The sequence below is a fragment of the Panthera leo genome, chromosome B3 (genome assembly GCF_018350215.1).
Source record: "Panthera leo isolate Ple1 chromosome B3, P.leo_Ple1_pat1.1, whole genome shotgun sequence".
In the NCBI taxonomy this organism is placed as follows: Eukaryota; Metazoa; Chordata; class Mammalia; order Carnivora; family Felidae; genus Panthera; species Panthera leo.
In genome coordinates this window covers 119843950-119870279 of record NC_056684.1, presented here as the reverse complement: position 1 = coordinate 119870279, position 26330 = coordinate 119843950, and the positions used below count along the sequence as shown (strand labels likewise).

At 47.3% G+C, this 26330-nt stretch overlaps 1 protein-coding gene and 1 long non-coding RNA gene across 2 annotated transcripts; one reads left to right on the top strand and one right to left on the bottom strand.

The window, feature by feature from the left end:
• Positions 1 to 2384: 2384 nt before the first annotated feature.
• Positions 2385 to 25865, bottom strand: BATF (basic leucine zipper ATF-like transcription factor). Its single transcript, XM_042943835.1, has 3 exons — positions 25566 to 25865; positions 22407 to 22511; positions 2385 to 3061 (listed from the first exon to the last, which is right to left on the bottom strand). Exons 1-3 carry the CDS (start codon positions 25626 to 25628, stop codon positions 2852 to 2854), a joined length of 378 nt encoding a protein of 125 aa, XP_042799769.1. The 5' UTR covers positions 25629 to 25865; the 3' UTR covers positions 2385 to 2851.
• On the top strand, positions 3748 to 6571 carry LOC122222958. Its single transcript, XR_006203961.1, has 3 exons — positions 3748 to 3937; positions 4506 to 4544; positions 4895 to 6571. It is a non-coding gene; the product is annotated as an uncharacterized LOC122222958 (long non-coding RNA).
• Positions 25866 to 26330: the final 465 nt, after the last annotated feature.

The window sequence follows — 26330 nt, the reverse complement described above, 5'->3', positions numbered from 1 at the left end:
GGCAACACTGGGCCTGAACTCCCACAGGGCAGTGTGGGATAGAACCAAAGGGCAGCTGCCTGCTCTAGGCAGACAGGCACTCCCTCCTCAGTTTGCCACACTCCCCACTACTCCCAGCTGCCCTACATGGGCTGAGCTTCATGTATCTGCATTGCCCGCCTGAGCCAAGTGTGGGTCTGTGGCCCACCAGCCGGAGGGAGCGGTCCCTGTTGGGTAGGAGGCTGGGACAGAGCTGGGGGGTGGGATCCATGGTCAGAGAGCTCTGCAAGTTCAAATTTATTCGTAGCCTCTCCTCCAGTGGTCCTGTGAGATGAAGTCAGCACTTCATAACTCCCCCAGGCTCAGCCTGATGCTTCCTTGACCAGACTGATCAGAAAGGAGAAGCGGAACTGCCTGGGGTCATTAGAAAGTACAGAATGAAAGAGGAAGAGCAGGTCTCATCAAGAGATGGGAACCGTGCACGTGAGCTCTGCATTTCTAGTTGGGGCCCTGAATGTCACTCAGTAGATGTTCGGCACAGGTCATGTGCTTTCTGTGGGGGTTTCTGGGGGGAAATCACAATGCTAGAGAGGAGTGGGGAGGAAAATCTCTGATTGGAAGGAAGCCTGCCCCAACCTCCCAGGAGAGGCCGGGACTTGGTGGAGCCGGCCGTAAAGAAAGCAGGGCCTAAAGTTCTGCTTCCTAAGAACGTGAAAGAAAAATGAATTCTATACGATGCACGTACTGTCTGCAGTCACCATTGGCTTCTTCGCCCTGCCCGGGCCCGAGAGGAAACTGATGAGAGGGATCCTCGTTGCCGCGGCCCCTCATCACATAACCCTTAGTCCACGTGGAGTCCAGGAAGAAGAAGCCCCACTTACCAAGTTTTGTTAGGCGACCAAAGGTGAAAATGTCAGACTCTGCTACTAGCTGGGGAAGGTCTTCTGTCTCCAGCAGGCTCTGAGCACTCTGGGCATCGGCGGGCACTCTGCCACTCTGGGCATCGGCGGGCAACAGCTTCAGGGTTGAGGGGCCCGATAGTGGCAATGTGGCTTCAGAGGCCCTGGGGTTAGACCCCCCCCACCCCGTAGACAGGCCACAAGGAGGTCAGGTGACCACGTGCCGGGATGCTGCGTTTCCAGACCTCTGCAGAGTTCGGCAGTCACGGTAAACCAACACCAGCATGATCCCAGTGGGGCAGGAGAGACGGGGCGGGGGAGGCCCAGCGCTGAGGCCTTGCATCAAACCAGCCAGATCTGTGGGCCAGCGGGTTAGGAGGCACTGCTCCTCTCTTTTCCTTGGGGTCACCATCCCAAGATGGTGGGTTCAAGGGACTCGCCATCCCAAGATGGGTGCTGACAGGGAGACCACGGGCAGTGGTAGTCCCTCTGAAGGACCAAGGGGTGAGTTTGAGGTGGCTGCGGAAGAGGCTGAACCAGACACATCCCGTGGCGATCCCTGTCACTATTGCCCCCAGCTGACTCAACAGAGGCTGCGTGTGGGGGCAGTCCCCACCGTTGGATAAGGCTGCGGCGTGCAGGCCAGTGGGCACTCGACCTGGGGACCTATGAGAGCAGGGGACCCGGAACATACTGGTTTCAGGCTCTGCCCAAACTAGAGAATTTGAAGACCTGAAGACAACCCTGTGTCAGTGAGGCACTTACTGCCCTCAAACTGTGCTCAAAATGGCGGCCTGTGGCGCCCAATGGAGACAGGCAAAGCCGTGTGTGCTTTATCGCAGCTTCTCAAGGGAGGTGGGGTCTTTAACAGGACGTGTAGGTCCATTGGCAGGAAACTCCCCAAGGACCTAAGCCACATGCTGCCCCTTGAGAGCACGAGGCAGCACTTTCCCCGTGTTGCCCTTGTGTTCCTAGAACACCTTGCACGGAGCCTGGCATGCAGCATCACCCAAGGCTGGCTTTCTGGGAGGAGCAGAGGAAGTATAGTTGTAAAGGTGAGAGTATCAACCTGAACGACCATTCCTCTGAATGGCATCTTGCACTGGTCCTTCTCCCTGTCTGGAAAATGGCCCGCTGACAATCCAGGAAGCGTGAGGCAGTGAGGAATGGAAGGTGGGAAGGTCATGGTGAGGTAACTGAGGGGGGAGGGGGGAACCAAGAAGATGCCTACAGGGAGGATTGAAGATGCTTTGAAAAAACCCAGCTCGGGGCTCCTGGGTGGCTCCGTGGGTTGAGTGCCCGACCTCAGCCCGGGTCACGATCTCATGGTTCATGGGTTCGAGCCCCGCGTCGGGCTCTGTGCTGACAGCCTGGGGCCTGCTTCGGGGTCTGTGTCTCCCTCTCCCTCTGCCCCCGTTCCCGTTCACAGTCTGTCTCCAACATAAACATTAAGAAAATAAAAAATAAAAAAACACCCAGCTTCCCAAGTAGGTCACCCAAACCATGGAAAAGAAGAGATTAGCAGAGTCCCCAGAGCTGAGGACAAGAGCAAAAGAAGGCCCCCACCCCCGCAGAACCTAGGCTTTCAAGGGACTACGTGAAAGAAGAGAACCTCTTGCCAGACCGGTTGCTTTTAAGAAATTTATTTAGAAAAATAACCCTACCCTGCCCTCCTCCCTCTGTGCCATGGGACTTGGGCATCGTGTCGGATTTGACTCTGGATTGGGCCTCCCGTCCGCACGGGGGCCCAGCACATGCTGACAGGCGGCCACGCCGCTGGGTGACCTCACACCCTCTCGGCCCGTACAGTCCTGCGCTCGATCCTTGTCCGGGCCTCTGCCTCCGGGTCTCCGGAGGGAGAGAGGGCCCTGAGGAGCGAGGGCGGCCTGGCCACAGTCTGTGTGCCCCTCCCGAGGCCGGCCAGGGCAGCTGGGGGCGGGGGGCTCCGTCCGCCCCCCACCGCCTCTCAGAGCTCAGGGCTGGAAGCGAGGCGAGCTGACGTGAGGCTGGTGGAAGGCATGGGCGCTGTATACCACGTCGGGGGGCGAGGGCGTGCTGGCCGCCAGCACCGAGCACAGGGGCTCATGGCTGCTTAGCACCGACGTGAAATACTTCATCTCTTCCGTGAGCTGCTTGATCTCCTTGCGCAGAGCCGCGTTCTGTTTCTCCAGGTCTTCACTCTCCTGTGGGGAGACAGGTCAGCATCTGAGACTAGCGTCAAGGAAAGCACAGGATCGGGGGAGGGGGGACCGGAGGAGTCCAGACTAGGTTCTCACCGGCACAGCCGTGGGGACGGGCGTCGGTGAATTTTTCTGCACGCGTGGGTGCACGTGTGCACATGTGTTTGCGTGTGTCATATGTGAGTGCCCGTGCATCTCTGCACGCCTGTGTATGCATAGATGCCAGGTCGAGCCTATGAAACTGCTGGAATTTGTCTGTTTTGACCTATAAAGATGGCGGTTCCCCATGGTCCCACCCAACAGGCGCGCACAGGAATGCGTGTGGGCACGCTCCTTGGTGTGGGTGCGTGTGTACATGGGTCTCCGTGAGTGTGTACGTGGGTTGAGAGTGGCAAGGGTAGGTGAGGGGAAGCTGGTTGGCAGGTTAGAACCTGAAGAAACGGCAGAGAGTTTCTCTAGTTCTGTGTGATACAGGTCAGCATTTCCCAAGCTTGCCGTAGCAGTAGAATTTAAGGGCTTGTCACACAGTTCCAGGCTCTTCGGGAAATCTAGAGATTTGAACTGAATGGGTTTGGGATGTGGGGTGAATTCTGGGAATTCACGGAATTTTTATAAAAATGTTTATTTACTTTTTTTTTTTTTTTTTGAGAGAGAGAGAGAGAGCACAAGAAGAGAGGGAGGCACAGAATCCGAAGCAGGCTCCAGGCTCTGAGCTGTCAGCACAGAGCCCGACGCGGGGCTCAGAACTCGCACACGTCAAGATCAGGCCCTGAGCCGAAGGTGGACGCTTCACCCGCTGAGCCACCCAGACGCCCTGGGAATTTGCTGAATTTTATCGAGTGCTCCAGGTCATTCCAATGATCGGGCAAGTTTGCAAACGTGAGTTAAATGCAACCTTAGACTTGTTTTAGTTAGTCAAGCACTAATGAAGTGCCTAAATGTTAGGTGCCTGAACACAGACCATGAACTCAAATGTCCGTTGATTGGCTGGCTGATGACATTAATTGCTGGCCTAGAAGTTGACTCAAAACTACCGTGGGCAGTGGGCAGATATAAGATAACCTACCACGTAAAAGGCACCTTACATAACCCATCAGGAGCATAAGCAGCAATGAGATATCCAGGTTTGCTGCTAACGGCCTTCATCCATGAGCCCAGGGTTTCTTTTTTAAGTGGCGGAGGGGTGTACGACCGGCCTTACCCATCGAGCCAGCTCCCATCTGTCTGTGAAGGACAGATGCAGGCAGGCTCAGCCCCAGCCTGGCATTTCCTGTATGTGGCGTTGAGCTAGAAAATGTGGCTAGGTCGGTACAAAAGAAACCCCTATCTCTAACATGGGGTGGGGGTGGGTGGGATACTCAGACCCACGATGGTGGGGTCAGAGGCACTGGCTTCTTCGGCAAGGTACGGCTGGCTCTCGCTAATCTCACCACTTGGCTGTTTCCAGGCACATCCCGGAGGCAGGGCATCCCCTCTTTACCGAAAGGTAAGAGAAAGCAACACATGAGACTGGGTGGGGGGTGGTTGGTAAGACGGGAACTGGGGGCCGGGAGTCCTGGCCCCTTCCTCTAGCCCTTTTCCTCGCCCCCTCTGAGAGTTTCCACTGGTGACAACGTTTACTGTAAATTCTGTGCTCTGAAGAGCCTGGGCAAACCCCGAGGCAGAAGGGAGGGGTAGGGTGGGCGGGCCACAGGGACCAACCGCGCTCTGACCTTCTCCCCGCCTAGAGGCAGGCCCAGCTTTCGGGAAGTGACAGCAGGTTCTTCCTCCCCGAGCAAGCTCTGCTGAGCTCTCTCTAGTTTTCTCTCCCTGCCCCCCGCCCCCCCTGCCTTGCAGATCCCAGAGCTCTAGGATGGGGCTTCACGACTGCCGCTGCCTCTAACCAGAAAACAACCCCCTGTGACAAGAAACTCATCTTTACCTCGGGAAGCAAGACTGCTTCCTGCTAGGGCCCCAGAGAAACCAGCACTGCCAGCCCAGCAGCCTCACTGCCAGCCCGGGGGCCACGCAGCCAGCCAGACACTGGCAAGAGGAAGAGTTTGACTTCCCTTGTAGAAGGAAGTGGCTGATCTGGGGCCTCCTCCCAACATGTCCCCACCTGCCAACGTTTGGTCCACTCTGACCCTCCCTGGGGCAGTCATGCCCCGGAAGGGACTCACACGGGGACAGCTGGCAAAGGCCGTTAACTCGGAGGAGCAAGGATCACATCCCCCGACTTCCCTTAACTTCCCAGTGGCAGCTAGCAATCTAGGACTCAGTGAGGGGGGACGGGAGCAGAATGTTTGGGAAGGAAATGTCAGCCTCTCACATGCATGTCTTCTGCTGCAGTCAGGGAGCAGTGAGCTGGCTCACAGTGAGTTTGGGCTTCCCTGGAAGCTGCTTTCCACTTTTAGGAATTCACTTGGGGCCCTCAGGCTCCTCACAGGAACCCCGAGATGGACACGCTGAGGCCAGCTGGCTACCATTATTCCCACTTCTCAGATGAGGCCAACTGAGACCCTGGGACAAACCTACCCCAAACACCCCCTCCAAATGATTACAGGCTGGTGGCAGCAGCCGCTACGAGGAAAGGCTTTGGAATTTGACGCAAGACACTTATTTTCTCAGAGGTTCAGACACTTTAGCGATTGACCCAAAGCCCCATAACCATACAGGGTTATGCAGAGCAGGGATCGGCTGGAGGCTTCCCCGCCCTCAGCCCCATTCTTCTAGCATACCCAGTGCTTCCCCCAAGAGACTGGTAACTTACGTGACCAAAGGTCTTTGGAGATCACTAAGAAGTCTTCAACTGCCCTACAGTCTCCCAAGAGAAAACAAGGTCTTGATTTGGGTGATCTTTAGACACTGCACTGGAAGCCTGAGTTAGTCATACTTTCCAGTCACAGAGCTGATCATCTGCCTCCTGCCCAGAGTTGGGAGGGAATCATCCATCCAGCTACGCTTTGAGAGGGCTCCCTCAAGGCCAGACCTTCGTCCACATGCACAGTGAGGTCCAGAGCATACAACAGTGGGCTCCATCCGCAGTAACTGGGGACCAGGGTCCTGGCTGGGTGAGCCCATGACTCTCTTTTCCCTCTCTGAGCCCCAGTTCCTGTTAGAACGGGAAGACTGGACCTCAACAGTGGTTCTCAACCTTGGCCACACATTGAGATCAGTGGGATCCCTGGAGAACCTTACCAATACCAGTGCCTGATTCTGGTTTAAGCAGTCTCGGGTACAGCCTGGGCATTTGGGTTGTTAAAGGCTCCCAGGGGATCCTAATGTGCCGTGAACACTGCCAACCATGAGAAGGAACCATTAGCTTAGAAGCTCTCCAAGCCCTCTTCACCTCTGGAATATCTCAGAGTCCGAACTGACTGAGCGTATTAACCGCCAACCCCCACTTGTTGGGAAGGGGTGTGCGTGAGTGTCAGGGAGAAGGCTGTTGGGAGCAGAGGGATGTAGACTCAATTTATATGAGAAAAATGAGTGGAAATCGATTTTGTAAAAGAATAATCTAGCTTGACGTAATAATTTTTATTGAATGCTGCCACGTATCAATCACTTTTCAAAGTATTTTAGTTATCATCATATTTAATCTTTGCCACAACCCTATCGGGTAGATAATGTTATCAGACACATTTTACAGAAGAGGACGACCTAAGGTACAGAGAGGTTAAGTAATTCGCTCAAGGTCGCACGGCTCGTAAGTTGCAGCAGCAGGACTAGAATGAGGCAGTCTGGCTTCAGAGTCTGTGCCCACCATTTTCTCTTGCCTTTGACATCTGTTTAAATCGTATGACGTTTGGTAATTATCCTGTGAGGCCTTGGCCCTGTTGGCTTTGCCATTTCATCTTCCCTCTTTTCCCATTTCTTGCAAGTCTGGGAGATAAGGTTCACAATTCACCCTCACCTGTGAAGCTGCCTGATGCCAACCCTGTCATGAACTACGAGCTGCTCGGGGGTGGTTAATGAAGAGGCTTCATGGGGGTGTGGGAACATTCTGGGAAATTCCCTACTGGAGGGGCCGAAAGAGGGTCACTCAAAGAGCTCTCAAATGATGGGGAATCCCCAGGCAGTTCCCTTACCCACAGGGAAGCCAGTGAGGACCAAGGCCAAGGACAGGCTCTGGCCCAAGGCTCTGGCAGGGACTCTCCAGGCATTCTGAGCGGGCCTTGGTCCTCCTTCCTGCCAGCTCTGGTTTACTTCTCTTTGAATCACAATTTCCAGAAGAGTGAAAATAGTCCCGGGTGTTCCTCCTCAAGAGAACATGTATTCGTTTATCGATTGGGTGACCTTTCAGCCCCCACCTACACTTCAGCAGGAGAGTAGTGTGTGAAGCTTATCCCTCGCACCCAGCTATGTTCAGCCTCCTGCAGTTACCAATCCCCGTCCACAAAATGCAGATACAGAGTGGAGCCCGCCATTGCTGGAGAAATCTGCGAACTGACAGGTAGGACATTTCCGAAGCCATGGTAGGACGTATGCCTACCCCTCCAACCAATCTGGCGGAATTAGCCCCAACTTCTGGTCCTCACCCGATGAAGAGAGAAGAGGAAACACTAAACCACAGGCCTTTGCACTGAATAATGTACAAGTCTGATTCTGGAGAAATTTTTACTTTCTTGCCATCCTAAACTCCTCCCCCTTGCTTTCTAGAGAGGCTAGAAAACCAATTCACCAAAATGCTCAGCTTCCCTTGCAGCTAGGCATGACCATGTGACAGATTCTGACCAATAAGGTGTAAGCAGAAGTACCTGGGGGTGGGGCTTCCCTTTTAACTGAAAAAGCAAAGCCTCACCAGGACAAAAGCCACCCTCCCTCAACACAGATTGATGCCTGGAGGTCCAGCAGCTACCTTGCAGCCTTGAAGATGAAAGCCACATACTGAGCATACCTGCACAGAGACAGAAGTAGCTCGGGTCTTTGATGACATTCCTGCCTTAGCCCTGGTCTGTCCAATTCGAATTCCTTGTGAGAGGACTCCTTCTATTACTCATAGCTAAATGCAATCCTGGCTGATATCTCAAGTTAGAAAGTTTATCACTAGCAAGCCCAATTCCAAAAAACAACTGATAATTGCCATGAACACAAAGGTTTGAATTAAGTTTTGTTTTGTTTTGTTTTTTAAACCTGCCAGGCCTCTGGGACAGTGTCTGGGTATAAAACCCCTACAACTGTACTAAACTCACTCCACACATTCTACCTCATGCACCTGATGGGCTTCAAATGTCACTGCTCCCCAGGTCTCAACCCTGGCTGCATACTGAAGTCACCTGAAGAGCTTCAGAAAATCTTAATTCCTGGACATCACTCCTGTGAGAGGTTCCAATTTGATTGTCCTGGAATGGGTCTCAAGCGTCAAGACTTTTTAAAAATGCTCCCCAGGGGCACCTGGGTGGCTCCGTCATTTAAGCATCTGACTCTTGATTTCAGCTCAGGTCATGATCTCCCAGTTTTTTGGGTTCGAGCCCCGCGTTGGACTCTGAGCACTGACCACGTGAAACCTGCCTGGGATTCTCTCTCCCTCTCTCTCTATCCCTCCCCCCCACTTGCACTCTCTTTGTCTCTCTCAAAATAAATAAGCTTAAAAAATTGTTTCCCAGGTGAGCTTAATGAGCAATTAGCTTGGGACTCATGTTCGTAGCTGATTCCTCTTTTTAAAAATGTAAGAATATAAATATGGGCAGTGTTTACTTTTATTAAAATGTATTTTATATATTTAGATTTGTATTAAATATTTTTATTTTATAATATATAGTAAAAATAGCATAATACAAATAACTTTAGAGAGATGGGAGGATGTTTCTAAGTCAAAAGTATTTTCTGAAAGTAAATGCCTATTTAAGGCAAAGGCCTTACTATCCCAATTGCTATTATATTTGGCGAAAACAATTTCAAGTAGCCCAGAACAGTTCATTTTTATGACAGAAGAGCCAGAGGTAGGACATCTATTCGAATCTCATTAATGATAACTTGATCAAACCAGGTACCCTTTAAATTGTGGAGCTCTATGAGGGTCTATCACTGCCTTCACTGCTTTGCCATCATTGATTAGGACAGTGCGTGGCACATAGTAAGTGTTCAATAAAATCATCTTGCTTGACTGCCAGCTTGAACTCTCTAATAATTTACCAAACCCTGCTTATGAAGAGTCTACTAAGTAAATTTATGATATCCGTGACATTTCCAACGGAGTGTTTAACTAAGCATTTACTAGCTTTTATAGCTTCTATTTTATAACAAGGATAGTTGCAAATGAGTGGAAGAGATTCACTTTTTTAAAAAGGCCCAGGTCAAATCCCTACTCAGCAACACTTTTGTTCCGCAAACTGAACCTATGCGTGGGAGTAGCAGAATGAGCACCATTTTAGGAACTCTGCATATAATTTCCTTAGCTGGAACCTGGCTTTCCCCATCCATTCCACACGAAGGAGACTTGAAAAGCCAGGCCCGTGCTCTTAACTTTTTACAAACTGGAAAGTATTATTATATGTGAAGTCATATTATTATATATGAAGTCATATATGACTTCATATATAATAATACATGTGATATCTCCACCTGATTGATTTGTAGGAACATGCCAAGCGCTCTGCGTTAAACAAATGAACAAATATAACCTTCTCAATGCAAAACAAAACAGAACAAATGCAATATTGTTCTGCTTTTATATTTACTCTGTCATTTAACCATCGAACAACCCAGGGAGGCGCTATTGCTTCCCATTTTGTAGATCAGAAGTTAGGTTCAGATATATTCCCCAGGCAGATCTGAATTAGTTTTGTTGACTCTCCCCACCCCACTCCCCGCCCCTACCCCTACCCCTACCCCACCCCCAGCGGGCTCCTGCTCCCTGCCACAGGCTCCTTCCTGAGTTCCTTCTCCTGGTCTCAGAGGCCTGGGCGCACAAGGCATATTTTCCAACTCTTGGCCCTTTTCCAACACACAGTTTGGCCTCAAGGCTCTGCTGAGCACACCCTTTCCTCAGGTCCTCCCAGTCTCCTTCTACGACCACCACGATCTGTCAGGGCTTCAGACAGACCTTCCTTTGCTCACTGTCCCCACCCTGTCTGTCCATTAGTTACATTCAACATCGCACTATTTGATTTTCACTGAAGTACTCTTCACTTTATGTGTTGAGCCTGTTTGTCATTTATTTGCCTGTTTTGTTTCTTTTTTAAAAAACATTTTTTTTAACGTTTATTTATTTTTGAGAGAAAGAGAGCATGAGTGGGAAGGAGACACAGAATCCGAAGCAGGCTCCAGGCTCTGAGCTGTCAGCACAGAGCCTGACGTGGGGCTCAAACTCACGATGAGATCACGAGCTGAGCCGAGGTCAGATGCTCAACCAACTGAGCCACCCAGGTGCCCCTACTTGCCTGTTTTCTAGTGTGACTTCCAGTTAAATGCAAGGTCCATGAAATCAGGGACTCTGTCTTGTCCCTGCTGTGCTCTCAATGCCTAGAACAAGCCAAGCCATACCTGGCACCGAGGGGGCTAACACATACTTGTTGGGCGGATGAATCATTTCTGCCAACATTGGATCTAGTCCTGGGAATATGGCCTTTGCTTTTATAATTTTCTGGATCACTCTACCCCTTTAGCAGGAAGGCATGTTCTCATACCACCGAGGACCCAGAAAATACTTTGGTTAGAGGATCCTCCGTTGCAGGAAATTGCGTTTTGGCCCCAGGAATCCAGTCCACTCTGCGTGGCCCTGAACTTTATCTTCCTTTGGAATTTTGATAAGAGCTCAGGTCACCTTCCTTGGTTTCCTGAAACCAAGAGTGATGAGTCGTGTGCTGGGACAGTTCCGGTACATACCTGTTGTCCTGGTGTTAATTCTTACTAGTGCTGTTTTTGCTTCCAAAAGTGTTCCCGTTTGGAGGATAAGTGGTAAGATTTACTAAAACTTGACCCCCACATTCTAGCTCAGTGATATCATCTTTGTCCTTGTCCTCACTGTTCTCCGGAGTTCACTCAGATCTCTATTTGCCCATTTTCGTATGTTTGTAAATAAAAAAATATGCAGTATAACTACCTTTAAAATATTTTTAAAAAATCATACCCACCCATGATTCTAGTACTCTTAACACAAGTGTTTCCATTTGCACATGTTGCCCTCTTGCCCTTTTTAAGAAACATAAACACTCATTTGTATGAAATCTCAATCGTTGTACAGAATACAATTTGTATTTCGCTTTGTCTTGACTTTGTCACCTCTCCATAATCACCATAATTACCATTTTTATCGGCTCTGTCATCAAATGGAAGATCCGCAATTTACCTCAAATGGTTTTGTAATGTTGGACATTTAGGCTGCTCTCAAAATGTTGCTATTGTAAGTAATACCACAGTGAACATCTTGGTGCATTCTGGGTTTTGTTTGGTTATGTCCTAGGATAAATTTGTAGGAGTGAGATTAGCAGAGCAAAGGGCACAACCAGTCTTCCAGTTCAGGGCCATATTGCAGTAAAAGGGTTATGTAAAATATACAATGTTACCAGCAGTGAATACATGTGTCAATTTCACTCTAACCCCATTGGCATTTAGGCACTATAATTTTAAATAATTTATTTGGCCAATTAGCCTTTTGAGGGTTTCTTAATTTCGTTGTAATGTGACAAGTTATTGACAACGAAGGAGGAAGAATTTTCTATGGGTCTGTTGCCTAGAACAGCATTCTCAACCAGGGACAATTTTGCCTCCCAGGGAACATTGGACAAGGTCTGGAAATATTTTTCCTCATCACAGCTCAGGGGTGAGGTGCTGCTACTGGAATGTAGGGGTTAGATTTTACATTTTACAGTGCACGGGATCCCCCTCCCCCAACAAAGAATTATGCAACTCAAAATGTTAGTGGTGCCGAGGCTGAGAAGCCCTTAGTGTGTATCATTTTCACAATCAGAATAGAAAATTGGGTTATTTTCATTTTGGTAGGAAAAATGTTACGTAAGTTTTCTGTTCATAGCTTCTGCCCACTTACCTATTGGAGTCTGGATGTTTTTCTTAAAAAGGACGTTCTTTCTATGGTGTAAATATGACATCTGCATTTATTTCTTTTGATGCAAGTATTTTCCCCAATGTATTACTGTCCTTTTCATTTTGTATTGCAACTTTAAGACCTTTTTAACATAAAGGAACGTTTAAACTTCAGGCCCTCTCAACCCGGGACTCTCTTTCTCATCACTTGCTGTATATGCTTGGGCTATATTGCTCAAGATTGGCTAGGTCATTCAAGCCTTCTGGTTAATGGTTTACTTCTTGGCTTACCCTTTGCAAAAGGACGTGTAGGAGCAACACCCTCTGAATAATAAAGTCCTATTCAACAAAGTGGTACAAATCAAAAGCAAATGGTGGGCAGGCAAGAGGTTTAGGTTTTTGGGCGTCCTTGAGAAAGACCTCAGTGTCCCCATTGGTTACATGGCAGGTTGGTTTGCAGCATCTCTGAGTTATCTTTTAATTCTGTGATTCTATATAGAAGGGAATATGACCATAATTATTGTTATACCCCCCGCCCCCTCCCCCAACCACACTACCACATGGACCCATAATGATGCTCTCTACATAATGATATCCCACAATCTGAAGGGGACTTTGTCCTGCGGAACCACTCTATGCCCCCTAGGAAGCGGGTGCCAGACTGAGTACTACGGAGGAAACTAAGAAAATCCCCAAGCAGTTTGGGAAAGGACTTTTTGGTGAGATGCTCCCATTCTTTTCAAGAGAGAGAAGTTTGGGTGCTGCTCGCTGAGGACAGCTTCATGGAGACATCTGCTTGAATGGGCACCATCAATTTGTGACCTGCGACCTGTAATCTCATTTGAACAGAAATTCTTCATAAACATCAAGACTGGTATGGAGCTGGCCTCCTTCCAAATATGCCTCCCAAACTTAACCACACGGACCCATCATCAGTGGTACAAGCATTCAGGGGTGGTAGATTGCCTCGACATGCTTTTCTTTCCCAAATGAAAATAGTCTACATTGTTGTTCTGATTTTTAACATGGTACACATTCATCACAATAAAAAAAAAAATACAGGGGCGCCTGGGTGGCTCAGTCGGTTAAGCGTCCGACTTCGGCTCAGGTCACGATCTCGCGGTCCGTGAGTTCGAGCCCCGCGTCAGGCTCTGTGCTGACTGCTCAGAGCCTGGAGCCTGTTTCACATTCTGTGGCTCCCTCTCTCTGACCCTCCCCCGTTCATGCTCTGTCTCTCTCTGTCTCAAAAATAAATAAACGTTAAAAAAAAAATTTTTTTTTTTAAAAATACAGAAAAATACTAGGGTAAGATAAGCTACTCAAAACTCATGACTCAGGAATAACTGTATTAGCATTTTGGAGAACATCTTTCCAGATATCTGTATGTATGCAAACATGCCCCAAACCCACAGATTTTACATCAACAGGATTGTATTCTGCATACTGTTTGTAACTTGCTGTTCTCCCCTCACTGCTATGTCATATGTATCTTTCTGTGATACAGACATACATAGTCATTTTTAGTGGTAGCATAAAATTCTAGTGTCTGCATGTGTCATAATATGCTTAATCCCCTATTGTTGGGCATCTGTCCAATTTTATAGTATTGATAAAGTGTTTACTGGTCATGATGAACGAAGCATCTTTGTGCATTTTTTTCTTCAAACATTTGTAAGTGGAATTGCTGTGCCGGAGTATTCGTATGTGAGATGTTAATATTTATTGCTGCACAGCCTTCTTTAAAAAGGGTTTCAATGGACATGTTGATATATTGCATCGAGACTTTACTTTCTTGACTAGGCCTAATAATGGAGGAGGAAAAAGTGTGAATTTTGGAGGTTGTTGCTTAAAGAACACAAAAGTAAAGTTAGGAAGAGACCGAAGGAGGATATCAGAGAAGGTGAATATAACTTCGTGAGAGTCCGAAGGAAACAGGCAGTATAGCATCATGGCTAGGGAGATGGGCTCTAAAGTCAGGCAGACCTCGTTACAAGCTGTATGATCTTGAACGAATTACTTAACCTAAGAATTATGAAATAAGGCTTTTGTGCAGATTAAATGAGATACTACAGGTAGAGCCATTAACACCCAGCGCCTGGTACATAGTCATGTATTTAATTAATGTTTTCAATTAAAGGAAATTCATAGCAATAGAGGACCAAGAGAAGTGACTATTTTCCACAAATGGCTCACTGATTTTCACTGAATTTTTTAAGGGCAGAACTAGCCAGACATTCCTTCTGTGTTTTGTTTTTGTTTTTGACCTATGCCTTCTCTATGCAAATAAGCCTTATGGCACCGTCTTCCAGAGAGAAAAGTGAGAACTCCAGGAGTGAAAAAGAACCACAAGCAGCTTTCTCTTCCAGTCCTCCCCAGACGACCAAGAACAATAGTGTCATTCTAAGGAGGCCCAGGGGGTTGACATCTTTGCTCAACTGTTTTTCCTCCATTACTCAATCTTCCTCCGATTGTAAGTAACTTAATTCTCACAGCATCAGTTCAAAGCTTCACTTCACGCATAATTTACACTCAGGACATTTGTTATATGTGGCATTAAAGATATCTCCTGGAACCTGGAACCCTTTTTCTTTTTTTAGACTAGTATAAGACTCCTTTAGGAGCCAGCCCCAGGAAAGCACCTTTCCCACCCCCAGCTAAGGGAGTACTCACAGTTCCAGCTTTCAGATTTGGCCCTGTTCCTCCACCTTGCTTCCAGTTCCATTCTGGAGGCCAGATCTGACTTGTCAAAGGCATAGCTCTGGGCTAATATTACTGTCTCCCCATCATCTCTTCTACTTTTCGCCTTTTCATGAACAAAGCTTCTCAACTGATCTCAACTTTTCTTTTCCACTGACCCAGGACACTGACTCAAAATCCTTCAAGCCACTACAATCAACCAGGATGGCCACACAAGGGACACTGATCTGCCATTCCTTATAGTGGTTTGTCCAGTACTGTAGAAGTTAGGGTCACTCATGACAAATCCCAACTTATAGTTGATTCTCCCAAAGGACTGAGATATTTATGTCAGATGCTCAAGAGATAAAATGTCACAGAGGAAGACTATTCAGTGTTTGAAATCAAAATTAAAAAAGAAATCATCCTGGGGTGCCTGGGTGGCTCAGTCGGTTGAGCGTCTGACTTCGGCTCAGGTCATGATCTCGCAGTTTGTGAGTTCGAGCCCTGTGTGGGGCTCTGTGCTGACAGCTCAGAGCCTGGAGCCTGCTTCAGATTCTGTGTATCCCCCTCTCTCTGCCCCTCCTCTGCTCATGCTCTGTCTCTCTCTGTCTCAAAAATAAATGAAAACATTTAAAAAAATTTTTTTAAAAAGAAATCATCCTAATGCATATGTAGTAATGACTGATGTCGAGAATGTAAATATGTACATTATAAACATAAAAGCACATGATAAAAACAGCCAAGCTGTATAAAAAAAGGGGAAAAGGCAAAGTATCTCTCTTTTGCTTTAGACCTTTCATCCTATTTTTCAGAAATAAATATTAACTTTGAGGGAAAACCCATTTGAAAAATTTTAAGTTCATACACATATGCACATGTATGTTTTTCTTTTTATTAAAAACATACATGGGAGCAAACTAGGTACCATATTCACCCCCTTTTTAACGTAAGCGTATAGAAGCTTGATAATCTTTCCAGATTAACACATTCGATGTAACATTTTGACAACTTCATAGTATCCCATTGAATGGACAACTATAGTTCATTTCGTTACTTCCTCACCCATGAATATTTAGCTTGTTTCCAGTCTTCACTATAACAAACAATGCAGCAATGAGTGTCTTCACGTGCACATAATTGTGTAATCTGTGCACATGTTTGTAAATAGACTCCCAGATGTAAAATTGCTGATATTTTACACCTGAGTAAAATGAGTTACAGGGTATGTGCACTTGTAATTTGGATGGGCTTTTTTTTTTAAATTTTATTTTATTTTTACATTTATTTATTTTTTATTTTTTTTATTTTTTTTTAATTTTTTTTTTCCAACGTTTTTTATTTATTTTTGGGACAGAGAGAGACAGAGCATGAACGGGGGAGGGGCAGAGAGAGAGGGAGACACAGAATCGGAAACAGGCTCCAGGCTCATATTTATTTATTTTTGATAGAGACAGAGCACAAGTAGGTTAGGGGCAGAGAGAGAGGGATACAGAATAGGAAGCAGGCTCCAGGCTCTGAGCTGTCGGCCCAGAACCCGATGTGGGGCTCGAACCCACAAACCATGAGATCGTGACCCCAGCCGAAGTCGGACGCCCAACGACTGAGCCACCCAGGTGCCCCTGGATGGACTTCTAATGGAGTTGTACTGACATATTCCTACTAAGTAGTATGTGGTGGTGCCTGCTTCTTCGTAGCCTTGGCAACGTCACATATTAGCAACATTTTTTGTCTTTGCCAGTCTGGCAAGGAACCTTCCGGTTGCTTTAATTGTCATTTCTCGGGGCGCCTGGGTGGCTCAGTCGGTTGGGCGGCCAACTTCGGCTCAGGTCATGATCTCGCAGTCCGTGAGTTCGAGCCCCACGTCGGGCTCTGTGCTGACAGCTCAGAGCCTGGAGCCTGTTTCAGATTCTATGTCTCCCTCTCTCTGACCCTACCCTGTTCATGCTCTGTCTCTCCCTGTCTCAAAAATAAATAAAACATTAAAAAAAAAAAAAAAAAAAAAAAAAAAATTTTAATTGTCATTTCTCTACGTGAGGTCTAGAATCTTTTCCATATTTATTTGCTATCTCTTTCTCTCTTTCTGTAAATTGCCCATTTATAATCATTGCTCATTTTTCTTTTGGGTTGTTAATCATTTTCTTATTCACATGAGCTCTCGTGTGAAGTAAATATGCCCTTTTTTGGTCATGTGTATTACAGATATTTTCCCCAATCTGTGATTTGCCTTTGATTTTGCATAGAATATTTTGAGCTGTATAGAAATTTTTATTTTTTATGTATAAGGGTAACATATATCAGTTTTTGCCTTTACGGTTTCAGGGTTTTGTACTTTATCTGGAAAAGTCTTCATTCCAAAATAATTTTTCAATGTTCTTTTTTTTCCCCCAAGTTTCTTTAGTGGTTTGTTTTTTGTTTTTTTACATTTAATCTGTGTGCATGTTGTATGAGAAATGAAGACTCTAGCTTTCTTCCTCCCAAAATGGCTAGCCAGTTGTCCCAATTCTATTTATTGAATAATGCAGCTTTCTTTCACTGGTTTGAAAAGCTATCATCATCATTTTGCATTTGCTCTGGTGTCTAGATTTTAGGAACTGACATATGTATTTGGGTCTTAAATTTCAGTTTGTTTTGGGGTCTCTTTCTATATTCTGTTCTGCCCAATGTTCTGCCTTTTCCACATTGTTTTGATTTCTATATTTATAATTCAGCTAATCTTCTTTAATTACCCTCCTCTAAAATTTTCCTAAAAGCTGTCACATGGTTGTTTTTCACCAAGAACTTAGATTAGCTATTCTAACTGCCAGAAAGTCCTATTGGGTTTTTATTGGGATCACATTAGGTTAAATTGATAGATTTATTTCAGGAAAATTGCTGTCTTTACATAAGGCATATCTTTCCACTTATTGGAATGGGTTTTTTTTTAATCACTTAGAATAATTCTAAAGTTTTAAAAAATTGAGCCCTGCATATTTTTTGTTAAATATATTCCTTCCTTCCATTTGCCATTATTGGTATTATATATGTATAAGGAAAAGTATATATATTTTTAAATATATATATATATATATATATATATATATATATATATAAATATGTTTTTTAATGTTTATTTTTTTAACATTTATTTATTTTGAGAGAGAGTGTGAGCAGGGGAGGGGCAGAGAGAGAGGGAGAAAGAATACCAAGCAGGCTCTGTGCTGACAGCACAGAACCCGACCCGGGGCTCAGTCTTACAAATTGTGAGATCAGGGCCTGAGCTGAAACCAAGAGTTGGACACATAACCAACTGAGCCACCCAGGCGCCCTCATTGTTGGTATTATAAATGGAATCTTTCCTCCCATTAAATTTTCTAATTGGTTGTGGTTTACATATAGGAAAGTTTTTACTTTTTGTGTTAACTTCGAAAGCTGACCGGATTTTCTTATCACTTTTAATAGTTTTCAGCTGAAAATTGATCCACTTACTGGATCCACTTATTAGCTACTGATGTCTTTTGGAGATGAACTGGTCCAGTATGTAAATGAACTGGAATTTAAAAAAAATTTTTAATGTTTTATTCATTTTTGAGAGACGGAGAGAGACAGAGCATGAGCGGGGAAGGGCAGAGAGAGAGAGGGAGATACAGAATCCGAAGCAGGCTCCAGGCTCTAGGCTGTCAGCACAGGGCCCCACACGGGGCTCGAACTCACAAACTGCGAGATCATGACCTGAGCCGAAGTCGGACCCTCAACCGACTGAGCCACCCAGGCACCCCTAAATGAACTAGAATTTAAATAAAAACTTAAAAAAAATTAATTAAAAAACATTAAAAAGGAAATGAACTGGTCAAGATGTGCCTTTCTCATTTCTCACCAATGCATCTACTATGCCTAACAGATTCCATGGTTGTCTGCAGGAGGAAAGGAAATAAGTGTGGTAAGGGCTTGTGTGGAACATCCAACAGAAGAGAATTAAAATGGAATGTCGACTTTGTTTGTTGATATCACAATTATGAAAAGAAGCACCTGATCCAGTTTACATGAGGGGTACTCAATGCCAGGGATGGTATAAAACTAGCATAAGATTAAACCGTTGTGGAAAGAGGCTCCTTCCCTACTCTATTTTAAAAGCAATCAGTATACAGCATGTTGGTATAAGCCACTTATAGGCTAGATACTGAAAACGCTAAATAATAAGTAACCCACACTCTCACTGCAGAAATGAAGTAATGCTTTTGGTATTTTAAGAGAGATAATAGTGGCAAAGCTGAAACTGAGAAAATGACATTACCCCAGTATATGAGGCTAGCACAGTAATGCAAGCATGGCCTGACGGTACTCTCAGTTGCTGGTCTTTACAATATTGGTAGATGGATCTACGGCTATGTCTGAAGGCCAGAGAATGGTTCCAGAACTTCAACATGTGGAGCCAAGCATGAACTCAAGAGTAAACCAAGCCCTTGACCTTAAGGATGCTAGTGGTAAAACAGAAGATTTTTCTACCTGGATCACAAACATAATTAAGAGGATAATGGATAGAGAAGATAGGTGATTACTTCTAAGAGGAAATGACCATTTCAGACCACAGCCAAACCCTCTGCTTGAAGGTGGCAGACGTATATCATGTGGCTGCCAAAAGCTTTTACCTGAAGTCAAGAAACAAGTTGCACTGGCTGTAACCCCCAGGCTAGCTACGCAAGCGTATGTGACCCACTCACTGGGCAAAAAGTGAACCTGACCACTGTGGTGCTCAAAGGAAAGGAACGAGGAGGAGTTTGTCCCCAGATGTGGGGAGGCTAGGAAGGAACATTCTAGAGACTGCGGTTGGAGGTGTGGGTGTGGATGTGGTGACTGCATGACTTGGGGTCTCCATGCATCCCAAACCCAGAGATTCTCTCACTCTAGCCATGGCCAGTATAATCAAGATGGGCCAAGTCTTCTGGTTCTGAATCTTGTCTTACAGAGAGAGACAGAGAGACAGACAGACAGACAGACAGACAGCTGCGTCCATTGAAAACTTTGCCATAGCAAAGAAAATATATGTCCCCCTCACTGATGTGTCTCTGGGCTTGAATGAAGACCAGTGGGTTGAATTTACATGGAAACAGTGGTGCAGCTCAAGATAGGGAGGACTCTTCTGCTCAGGTTAGGAGGGAAGGAGTTCTCCGACAGAAGTGAGCAGGCGTACGTTGGGGACCATTTCAGCGGGGTGTGTGTGTGTGTGTGTGTGTGTGTGTGGTGGGGGGGGGGAGGGGGGTGCATGTAGAGGAATCTTAAGCATCAAAAGTGTGTCTGAACTTGCCAGCCCTTAAGAAATCTCTCAGCCCTGAGATTCTGCAATGTATATATATAATCTTGTGATAATTTAGCTTGCTTCTATAAGAATAACTATTATTAATATTACTCTTATTATACTTAAAATTTTTGAGTATTATATGCCAAGCAGTGTGTTCAGCTTTTTAGATGCACTATCTCTATGAGGTAGTTACTGTCATTTCCCATTCTATAGATAGGAAAATTGAGTCTAAGGGAGGTTACCAACATTTCTAAGGTCAATCACACAGATAGCAGGTGGCAGAGCTGGGATTCAAACCCTGTGCTTCTGACTGCACAGTCACTGAGATATACTTAATTCACACTTTTTTTTTTCTTTTTGTTTTACTTTTGCAAACTTATAAAGCTTATGGCAGTTTTACAGTCTCAGGACATTGTCTACTTACACAAAAAGCAAGGCTTTATCCTTTCCCATTTTTTTGATGTTTATTTTTTTTAAGAGAGAGAGACGGAGCGTGAGAGGGACAGAGGAAGAGGGAGACACAGAATCTGAAGCGGGCTCGAGGCTCTGAGCTGTCAGCACAGAGCCCAATGCAGGGCTCGAACTCGCCAACTATGAGATCACAACCTGAGCCGAAGTCGGACGCTCAACTGACTGAGCCACCCAGGCGCCTCTATCCTGTTTAATTTTCATTTGTTTGCTTGCTCTAAAGAATATTGAATTAGAATCGGAATCTGATAGAGACAAGTGCATGATCATAGATTTTTAAGCTTAAAATAGTAAATTGGAGTGTGGGAAGGGCCTAAGCCATAATGAAATCACAGAGGATATAGAAGTACCAGGGTCACCAACAACTTAACATTTAGACGGCTGGTCAGCATTATCGAAGAGAAGAAAGAATTTGGTGTTCATTCATTTATTCTTTTTTCGATTCGACAAATATTTATGACCTTAAAACTATGTTGGGATGCAACAGAAGATATGCTGAATACACTTCTTGTTTTTTTTTAATTTTTTTTTAACGTTTATTTATTTTTGGGACAGAGAAAGACAGAGCATGAACGGGGGAGGGGCAGAGAGAGAGAGGGAGACACAGAATCGGAAGCAGGCTCCAGGCTCTGAGCCATCAGCCCAGAGCCCGACGCGGAGCTCGAACTCACGGACCGTGAGATCGTGACCTGAGCTGAAGTCAGACGCTCAACCGACTGAGCCACCCAGGCGCCCCTGAATACACTTCTTATAAAACACAAGCACCCGTTCAGAGATGTTGGTGCAGACTATTCTCGGCTTCCCTGCCAAGCTAAAAGAAGCTTCTGTTTTCCCCCCTAAAACTACATCTTACTCTTTCTTGAGAGCATTAAAACAACTATTCCAACTGGTTGATTGCCACGGTAATCTTTCAAATAAACACAAAGCATACTTCTTGCCCTTTGTACCAATTGCCCTTTTTACCATTGAAAGACATTACGAGGATGCTCGAGGTTCGGGAATGGTTCAGGAGGAAGGAGAGGAAGGCTGAGCTGCTAGAGGAAGGGATGAAGGGATGGAAGAGGAAGGAGCCAGTGAAGAAAGAGCTGGCAGACTAAGGGACCAAGGAAGGGGCAGAATGAAGAGAGGGAAGGCGGTCAGGTATGGGTGACAAGGAGGAAACACTGCTCTGGCACACGGCCAGAATCCAGAAACGTTGATCAGAGCCCTGCTCTGCCAGTAGCATTGCAGCTCAGCACCACCCGAGGCTCTTGCTCAAGCCAGGGGTCAGGACCTTCTCTAGAAAGTTCCAGGCTAGAGGCAACTCAATCAGGACAGTGACCGTCCCAGATAAGTGTACTTGAAACTGCCTCTTTCACAGATCCCTTGGGATGTCATGAAAGATATTTCGAAATAAAACTCAATGATGTTCAGGAAGGTGAAGTAATAAGGCGTGGCCCCCTATGGAGGCCTAGCCCCAGATGCAAGGACCAGGGTGGCTGTCAACTGGCCTCCTAGGGGATGGGACCGTATGTGATCCTAACGCTGGGCTCCTGGGTTCCCCCAAAGTGCTTCACACCGTGTAAATTCCTCCCAAAGACAGTCCTGCCTTCCTTCTGCAGAGGCACAAGCTCTCTCTGCCTCCTCCATCTCCAAGCAGGCCGTTCTGGTTCCACCCAGCCCTCCTCTGGGCCTCAGGTGATCAACTCATTTATACTTCATGCCCTCTTGGGGGTCAGGAAGAAGGGCTCACTTCTCTATCAGCCCCATGGCTCATGTTCTGCTACAAATTTTTCTCAATACAACCATGGGAGAGCCTCTCCTCCACACCGCACCCCACAGCCCTACCCTGCCACTCTCCCCCGCCCTTCCCCACATACACATGCCCATGCAGACAGGCTCAAAGCTGTGGTCCAAGCACCCATAAGTGGTGGGGAGCAAAGCCCAAGGCTCAAGAGAATGAAGGAAGTCCTGAACACTCACCAAGTGCAAGGTGTCAGCCTTCTGTGTCTGCCTCTGTCGGCTCTTCTGGGCAGCAATGCGATTTTTCTCCCTTCTCTGAACTTTTCTCACATCATCAGATGAGTCCTGGGAAGCAGACAAGATGGGAATGGGGTGAGTGTGCTCCTCCCTTCTGAGTTAAAACAGGTTCTCCTGCCGTTCGGTATCTGTCCGTCCATCCTTGTTCATCTTTTCATTAGCCCATTCACTCCCTCCTTACCTAAAGGCTGGGCCCGAAAGAGAACCTTCCCCACACCCTTCTGAGTTAAAACAGGTTCTCCTGCCGTTCGGTATCTGTCTGTCCATCCTTGTTCATCTTTTCATTAGCCCATTCACTGCCTCCTTACCTAAAGGCTGGGCCCGAAAGAGAACCTTCCCCACACTCTGTCACGCTCTCTTACATCTATATAGGTATGCTGGCCAAAAGCTACAGGAAGAAGAAAAAGACCCTGGGGCCTAGATAGGGCTGTATTTGGAAAAAATTGGTTAAGGCGATGAAGTGTGTTTTATCACCTCTCCAGCCCTCTAGGGCTGCTCCACCCTTACTCTTTTCGGCCTAGAATTTTCTTGCTGTTTTTTTTTTTTTTTTTTTTTTTTTTTTTCAAAACTTTGTTGACACCAGCTATGTGACGACTTCGGTGAAAATGCTTTTTCAGAGGTGCTCTTGCTTTTTAAAAAAAAAAAATTTTTTAATGTTTATTTATTTTTGAGAGAGACAGAGAGAGGGTGGGAGAGAGAGAGAGTGGGAGAGTGAGGGAAAGGCAGAGAGAGAGGGAGACACAGGATCCAAAGCAGGCTCCAGGCTCTGAGCTGTCAGCCCAGAGCCCAATGCGGGGTTCGAACCCACAAACCGTGAGATCATGACCTGAGCCCCCCAGGCACCCCAGAGGTGCTCTTGCTTAATTCCTCAAATCTGTGAAGTTGATATTATCGTTTCTATTTTATATGTGAGGAAACTGAGGCTCAAAGGGCTTGCCCGAGAGTTCACAGTAAGCCAGGACTTACATCTTCTGCTGCTAAGTCTGATGCCTTTCCAAGCCACTCCCCACCCCTCACTGGTTTGTACCCATGTGTCTTCTGCCACATTGCTGGGCTCAGGTCCCATCCCAGATCAGTCTCTCTTTCCCCCTGCATTCCCTTCATTATGCTCAGTGACCCTGACATTCCCCGTGGCTCTGAGCACAATGCCTAATACAAACTAGAGACTAAGAACAGCTCTAACGGTGGAGATTACCTGGCTGTGGCAGGTTGCTGATGGGTGCTTAGGAGGACAAGAGGACCTCTGGTGTCCTCTAAGTATATCCCACAGATGGACGTGTCCTCTACGTGGGCAGAGAGGTTAGCTCCAGCTGTCCCCCTAACACTGCAGGATAGGTGTAGGAGCCTGAGTAAAACTCTTCCACCACCCCTACCCTGTTCCCTCTCAGGTCCACACGGGACAGAGGGGCACTGTTCCTGGGGCAAGACCCTGTGCTCTCCAAGCGTGTCTCACCAGCATGCCCAACACTTCCAGGCCATCGCAGTAGGAGGGCATCGGGTCAGATGGGAAGGAAGTGCTTTTCTCTAAGGGGCTGGGAACCCAGATTACCATGGAAGCCATGAGTAATTTCCTTCCTAAGAAGAGTACAGACTTCCAGGCAGCCCAAGCCACCCTGATACCATCTGGAGCAGAGGACTGGATTGTTTGCCCTCTAGAGGTCTCTGCTATGACGTCTCCCCACCTGGTGCTCTTCTGTGCGGTATTCATGACAGATGCTGTCTTATATGTTTATATACTTTTATTTTGGCTGCAGCATCTTGAAAGATGTCTATGGATCTTGGATGTCTATGCTAAGCAAAGAATGTGGTTTTTAAACCACAGAGTTGGGGAAGACATTTTAATCTCTTGATGTATTAGGTGAGAATGCAGAAGCCTTTCTATAGGGAGGGATGTCAAGGAAGGTGGTGAAGAGAAGTCTCCAAAGGTTTGGGGTCAGGGTGCCTGGGGGGCTCAGCTGGTTAAACGGCAGACTCTCGGTTTTGGCTCAGGTGGTGATCCTGCAGTTCGTGGGATTGAGACCCGCGTCAGGTTCCGCGCTGACGCTGTGCCCAGCCAGCTTCCGATTCTCTCTCTCCCCCTCTCTCTGCCTCTCCCCAGCTCATGGTCACTCTCCCTCAAAATAAGTTAAACTTTTAAAACATTTAAAATAAAATAAAATAAAATAAAATAAAATAAAATAAAGCAATAAAATAAAATAAAATAAAATAAAATAAAATAAAATAAAATAAAATAAAATAAGCTTCGGGGCTGGCAAGGGGCCCCTCCTGTTGGCACCCCTCAAGCTGAAAACTTTTGACTCCGAAGTCACCATCTAGATTCCAAAACGCCCCCAGACTCTCTACCTCGACCGCTCTGCTTTCCCCGGAACTGAGCCGAGCTGAGCTAGAAGTCAGTGCGTCCGTCAGGTTCTAGTACTGCCTTCCGATTGACCCTTTCCTCCTGTCCAGCGGCCACAGGGGAAAGAAAGAGGCTTCGAGGCTTCGCGACAGCGCCCCAGCATCGCTCTCCGCTGGCTGTGCTGGCGGCAGGGGCAGGGCCCCTGTAGGTCCTCCTGCGCCCGCTTCCCCCTCCGTCTAACTTGCTCTTTTTTCTTCTTCGCTCTTCCCCGTTGCCTCTCCCTCTCCCTCTCCCTCTCTCTCTCTTGCCCTGCTGGCTGCCTCCCCCCCCCCCCCCCCCCCGCGACCCCACGCGCCGGGGCCGGGGGGTGCCAGCGGCCTCTGTGATGCTGTGCCCCTCGGGTTTCTCCCGCCTTGCAGACAGGTGGACCCTCTCTCCTTGGAGAGGCCGGGGTTCTCTGATGCACATGCCCCTCCTGGCTTCCTAGAAAGCTTCGCGGGGTGAGGACCCGGCTGAGGCGGGGGCGGTGGGCCCCGTCTGGAACCGAGAGGAGAAGGGGCCCTGGTGGAATGGGTGCGGGACGACGGTCCGCGCCGACAGGCGGCTGAATTGCAACCACCGTCGTAAGTCTGACGGGGTGTTCCTGCCACCAGCCACTTCCTCGCGCCCCGGGGCTCCCTGGGCAGCCCAAGGAGGCCTGGCCCTCCCGCTGCCCGCCCCCTCGGAGACGCAGACGGTGGGTTGCAGGGAAAGGGGGACCCTACCTGCTTGCCCGGGGGAGGAGAGCGGCTGAAGCTGGAGTCGCTGCTGTCCGAGCTGTGAGGCATGGCTGCAGTCTTCCGGGCTCTCCACCCAGCCCCCGACGCGCCCGCGGGCTCTCTTGTCACCAGCTGGCCTCCCTTCCTGGCTGCTCCCGGGCCGCCAGCCCACCCCCCTGCACAGGTCCCTCCTCTGCCCGCCCTGCAGCCACCTCTGACCCCCGCGTCCTCCTCGCTCTGGGGTGCAGAGGCACTGCTCCCCACAGGGACATGTCGCTCGCTTTGGGGCTCGTGCGCGCGCGCTCTCTCTCTCTTGTGGTTTCTGGTAACTCACACTGGAAGTCACATGGGCGGAAACTTAAACAAGGTAGAAGTTAATTTGAGAGAAAATACATATCTGGGAAAAGACCCACAGAATTATATGAAAGGAAGACCAAAAAAAAAAAAAAAAAAAAATACACAAAACCCCAGATACCTTCTGACTGTTTGAAAGGCAGAACAGCTCTCCTCAGTTGATGGAGATAAAAGAGAAAAACAGCCCAGGCAGGGAAAAACCCCAGCCAGAATTAGCAAGTCCGTCTCCTGTCAACAGGGCAGAAAGGAGAGGGAAAGAGTTTCCATTGTCAGCCGACTTGATTTTTCAACCAAAATAAAGCAACGAGACTGGGATTTCTCTCTGGTTTTTACCCGAAAGCGGCGACGCATCCGTCCTGTGACAGGCCTCCCTCACCCCCCATGCAGCCTGGTCCTTCCCTGACTGCCCAACAGAAG